This window comes from Paramormyrops kingsleyae, chromosome 15 (genome assembly GCF_048594095.1).
Source record: "Paramormyrops kingsleyae isolate MSU_618 chromosome 15, PKINGS_0.4, whole genome shotgun sequence".
NCBI lineage: Eukaryota > Metazoa > Chordata > Actinopteri > Osteoglossiformes > Mormyridae > Paramormyrops > Paramormyrops kingsleyae.
In genome coordinates this window covers 12,940,744-12,946,743 of record NC_132811.1, presented here as the reverse complement: position 1 = coordinate 12,946,743, position 6,000 = coordinate 12,940,744, and the positions used below count along the sequence as shown (strand labels likewise).

Here is a 6,000-nt window from a genome sequence, read left to right as displayed (position 1 = left end):
TATATATATATATATATATATACACACACACACATATATATATGTATGTGTGTGTGTATCAAACCTTCTATTGAGGAGTAGTAATTGGGTTTACCCCTCTGTGTGACACAGCACAATTGGCAGTATTAATTTAACGCGAATGTTCATATGAAAACATCACAATTATCACTGCTAGTCTTCCAGGAAAATTTCGTGTACTCGATCGTATGACTTCCTGTCCGAGCAGATTTGAATAACATGGTCCTCATGATTTTGAACATCTAATATAGCTACTGGGGAACTCTTTGCTCTTTTTACCAAGATATTTGATGCATCAATACTGAACTTCCGCCGTGCAACCTAATAAGAAACACACCACAAAAAATGAACCGACAGGATCGTAATTTGCTTCAAAATATTATGGTGTGTGTACAGCTGTGTTGAAGACCCGGAATAAGCATGACCAGTTTGCTTTATGGTTAATATTTCACCACACCATCAGTGAATCCACAGCTGCATTAAAGACAGACGGTAATACCATGGTTATTTTGATTTAAAATGATCTATGTCGCCTGAAAAATATTAATATGTGTCGTTATTATTAGATTTTTGAGAAAGTGGAATTCTGCCCTGTCACTTGAGGGTTAAAACAGGGCGGGAGGGAGCTTGACGTATTCTGCATAGTGCAAAACAGCATTGCAACATCAATAACCAGCACTATAACAACTCCGGGCATCCCACAGCACGTTTTATTCACCGCTGGTTTCTTACAACACCGGCAAAAGAGGCCTATCTCAAAAAAACATGTGTTTCGTATTTATAAATACAAAAAAGAAATAAAGCTAAATAGTACATTTTTTCTTTCGCCTCAAAAGAGGGCGTTGCAGGAAAACAGAAGGTGACATGTCTTTGGGCAGAAGATAAGCGTGCGACGCTTGGAGGAGGAAGCCGACACGTAAAAGGATGAAACAGGCGCAGACTGATCGCGGCGTGCGGGTACCGACGTAGCTAGGTGCAAGGAAAACCCCAAGCACCGAGACCAGAAACCAGGGCTGATGCGAAAATGCGAGGCGCGTGGATCTCCCTCCGTGCAGGTGGATCGTTAACCTGATGGCACGGTTTAATCTTTCTCGTATATCTGCGCCTAGTTTCGGGTCAGTGCTGCTCTGGGTCTTAGGATGGTTAGCGGAGACGCTCGGCGGTAAGAACTGATCGTGGGCGAGAGGAGCCATGCTGCCCGGCGTCGGGGTGTTTGGCACCAGCCTGACGGCCAGGGTGATCATCCCCCTTCTGAAGAATGAGGGCTTCGCCGTCAAGGCGCTGTGGGGACTCACTCAAGAAGAAGCCGAGGAGCTGGCCAAGGAGATGAACGTGCCCTTCTATACGAATCGGATCGACGACGTGCTGCTGCACCAGGATGTGGATTTGGTGTGCATCAACCTACCTCCCCCGCTCACCAGGCAGATTGCCGTCAAGACATTGGGTGAGTCTCAGTCTTATTTGCAGCTGTGCGCAGGGAAACTATCGTATTTTGTTCGGATATTTATGCTTCTCGGCGTCTTTTCCTTTCACACTTATCGTACCCTGCTGCATCTTGCATCATGCGTTGAACTTCCTGCAAAAACGAAACGCCATCATGCAATCGCGGTGAAATTAAATAGGTTACCTACATATCTGGTACAAACGCATACCGAAACCGTGTAGCATGACATGCAACGGCTTTATGGGGCGTGTAATTTCCTCACTGGAGATCCCCAGTTTTGGCAGCCCGTGCAAGAGAGCCCAGAGGTTCGGTTCGGGAGCTGGATCTGGTGTGCAGACTGGCCGCAGGGCAGGTGCGGCTGGCTCGTAATGAAGGAACTGGCAGCGTGAACCGGTTTCCTATATTCCGTTCATCAGTTTGTTTAGGCTTTCGAAGAAACAAAGGGTCACATTCAGCTTCACAGCAAAGATGGATAGCTCTCTAAAAATACTGAAATATATTGGTCGTGTGCAACAGTATTTTTTGCAAACAATGGGTCCTTATATCCAAATGAAATGACACTTCATATGTTTTTGGAATGCGCGTTATTGGCTTTTTGATGAGCACTGAAAGCAATTAGAATAGGCAAGATATATTTTTGCATAACTATGTTGTCGCAGGTTTAGGTAGGTGAAGTGTGTGTTAGTATAATAATGAGGTGTTGTAGATCAGTATGATTTAAACAACCAGGCTTGAAATGGATGATTGAAAGAGTATGTGAACGGACTGTTCAGTTCAGTAAATCATCTAATGCAATTTCGCTTGCTGTTAGTAGTGCTCAGACGACATGTTATTGTGTCACGTTGCCAAATCACTATTTCTTTTAAAAGCACTCTAATCAGCATGGTTATTGGTCGTAACGACCGATCTTTTTTTTTCTGCACAGTAGACGGCGACTGTTTGAATCGGGTGTAGCTCTAGATTCTGCCGCATCTACTCCCGTGAAATGCAGGCAGGTTGAGGGATCTCAGGGAGGTGTTACCCTTCCCCGTCCCTCTGCAGGCAGCGTCCGCTCTGGATCGGAGGGCAGACTGACACATGCAGGTGTCTCGTGGCAGCAAAAAATAGCCCCAGCGTGTTCAGCCGCCGTCATGGACACCGAAAATAACTGGTGGACGTTCATGAAGGAAAGGGATCGTTTATGTTTCCTGGTTGACTGTTGATGGTTGGCATTATGTGGGCGGGGCGCTAAGGTTGACGAATACACTAAGAATATTATTAAACAGTATCCAGTGTCTGAATCAGTTTTAGTGGGGGGTGGCTTTATGTATAACACAATGCGCAGTATGAAAGTGAGGCAAGGGGTACCTTCATTTTGGCTAGTTTTTGGGTCTGGAAAATTTATATAATGCATTGTTTATTGCAAGGCAAATTAGTTTATAACCTTGTAACCTAGAAGTGCTTACTGTATGTAAGATATACATAGACGGAAATCAGTTTTGATTGTTAATTTCTCTTGTAGATTTCAAATATTTGTGCATATTACAGTCCTACCGGTTCTTCTGTTCACTGCCATGCAGGTGAGGGCTTCGAAAGCGTACTTGTACTGCAGTGGACTTTATGGAGTTATTAACCTGATCTGTCGGATCTTGCTGTTCAGTAAAGCACAATATCAGCAGGACTTATCGATCGTTAGTCCGCAGTAAATGGACACGAAATGGAATCGGAAAATATTTTGAATGGACTAATTAAACAGTTAGTAAAACAAAGGTTCAGCTAATTTCATAATCCAGCAAGGTAAGAAACTGATACTACCATGAACCGATGCAAAGCATCTTTGTTATTATTATTTTCTTTCAAATGAGTATGAACTAGGTCAGAGCTGGCAAAAGCTGGTTTTAAGTCACCCCAGCCCTAGCTCCTCCTGTGTAGTGTTCCCCCCCCATTTCTTGAGACATGCACAAAGGGGAGGCCTGTCTTGGGTCAGCACTGTTCCAGGTGATAGTGAATGAAGAAGCTGGCTCTCATGAGATTTTGTTTTTCACTCTCACGAGCTTGCAGACTGAAAGGCATCACGTATCCCTAATTGTTTGTGCTGCCAAGGAGGCCATGATAATGATTATGATTGTGAGCTGCGAAAATGTAACACATTCGATTTTAACCCTGTTTACACTCTAAAGATGTTTACAGCAATTGCATGTGAGGCATTTTTGTCCACATGAAAACAGACATGCCACAGGATCTTCCTGCTGATCAAGCACCCTGATTATGAATGTGAAAGTAAGACCTGCAGGCCGAACGTGTGGCTGATTTGCTGATTGGCTGATTGCTCTCCAACACACCGCATATAGTGCCAAGCGTTATGTGCAAGGTGGTGTGTCTGGGTGTCAATAAATATACACACACTGTCATTATCTTTTGCCGTTTGTCACCTGCCTTTAAATACTCATGAAACAAAATGCTGGAAAACTAGTTCTGAGTGGAAAGTTGTGGCAGAAAGTACACTGTGTATGGAAAGTATTTTTAAAAAAAATGCAAATCAACGCAGTGTTCACATTATTTATTGATCTACCCTTTTAAAACTGATTTACCGCTCAACCAAAAGCATTTGTTTTTTTTGTCTTTTAATAAAAAAAATACTTAATATAATATTTCCTACTTATTCATGATACGCACATGCCTTTCATTTCTTTGGCTCTATGATGACATCACGAGTTGCGTGATGCAACTTGTTGGCTTTCATAGGCCGAGGGAACAGGTTATGTCTGCTCCCACCCATTATTCAGGTAAACTCCATCGTTTTGATCTTCCCCACAGCCCCAAGAGATAAAAACCCCCAGCCTGGAACAATACAATACACCTCATATGCTGAGGCTGGAAACGCACCTGATTCTTTTCCTGCTCGCCCACGAGCCTTGTCACACTCTGGTGAACCAGTCTTTCCTTTCTGTAACAGTCTGATGTTACTGTGATGGGGCTATAAGCAAGTGTCATCGACTCCCAGAATGCTTATGCCTGATTCAGCTCTCTTGCAGCAATAATTTTGCAGATCATCCATTTGATTATACAATAGAACACTAACAATTCTGCCTCTCTGCTGCTGTTAGAATCTGTCACTCAGAATTCCTTCCTTCCCATCTGTGAATAATGTAAGGGTATTAACATATAAAAATTAAATGATCTTTAGGCTATGCAAATTCTATAATTTCTTTATTTTCAAGAACATGTCCTTTGTAAAGATGGTTCTTCCTAAGTTTTTTCACAAATGTTCAGGGGTGAGCTAGCTCCCAAAGCCTTCTTGACGCTATGTCGTTTGTATGTTCTATCTTTTAAGTGTTAAGTGTTAGTGTTAAGAAGGCTTCGGGAAACTCACCCCAGGTCTCTGCATTGTTCAGTTTCAATATAGACATCTTTGCTGGGCAGGTTAACAGAAGACCATTTAGATTTTCCTACCATCTAAACTCCTGCCACAGTCTAAACTCATTCTTCCCTTTTTCATCAATGTGAGATTTTAGTTTGACTGTGGAAATGACAGCAGTTTACCCTTTTGTCTGTCGTTGTTTGATGAGTGATTTTTTCTCTCCCCTTCCCAGCACCTAAACCATCATTTCTTTTCATTTCTTTGCTCTGAAAACCATTCCACGTGATGTATCCTGCAAGGGCACCTTCAATGGTACCTTGTTGCCATTGGTCTCACAGTTAGTTCTAACCAGAACAATCGATTCATTACTTTTATTTATAATATTCTTTTTCTCATTTTTCTTATTACCTTTACACACGATTTAAGAGATCAAATCTATGGCTCAAGAATATCTGTTAGGGGGGAGCTTACATCATGTCAGTCCAATCAGGTGCCTCTTTATTGGGTAGGTCTACATCATGTCTGTCCACTCAGGTGCCTCCTTAATGGTCTTGCATTATGTCTGTCCAATCAGGTGTCTCATTACTGGACAAAGTAGTAGTGGTGTTGCAGGGGTGCTTAATTATGCCATATTGTTATGCCACAACTGTTAAACTTATGTATTTATCTTGGCTGTATGGGTGTAATATGGGAGAGTTGAGAACCACACTTGACAAAAACCGCCCTGACACACACATACACACACACACACACACACACACACACACAAATATGCTTGTATTCATATCTTTGAGGGGACCATCCATTCATTTCTTTGGCAAAACCCCAATCCCAATAATGACAACCTTAACCCCTACCCAGTCCTAACCTTATCCATGAGTAACCAAACAAAATACAAGACTTTTGGTATTTTTAGTTTTTTGATTGCAGTCACAGATTTTTATTAAATTGAGTTTTCCCTTGTGGGGACTGAAAAAAATGATTGTCCACAATGTCAAAATAACAGATGTTTATCACACAGCATATAACACTCACACACACAAATTGCCGCACTTCTCTTAAAAACCTGTTTGATTTGCCCATTTACCTGGCCAGATCTTGTTTGGCCTTTCAGAGTTTTAGACCTGAGGGGGTGAGGGGTGGGGGGGTATGTAGGGTGGGTCAAATAACCAGCTCATCTCCACTGTTGTACACAAGC

The 6,000-nt window shown here is 42.4% G+C and overlaps 1 protein-coding gene across 1 annotated transcript in view; it reads left to right on the top strand.

The window, feature by feature from the left end:
* The first annotated feature begins 596 nt into the window (after positions 1 to 596).
* Positions 597 to 6,000, top strand: part of gfod1 (glucose-fructose oxidoreductase domain containing 1) — a 29,855-nt gene continuing 24,451 nt past the window's right edge. Inside the window, exon 1 of the mRNA XM_023804649.2 lies at positions 597 to 1,462. Within this exon, the coding sequence (XP_023660417.1) occupies positions 1,210 to 1,462 (253 nt within the window). The 5' untranslated portion in view covers positions 597 to 1,209. The remainder of the gene's footprint in view (positions 1,463 to 6,000) is intronic.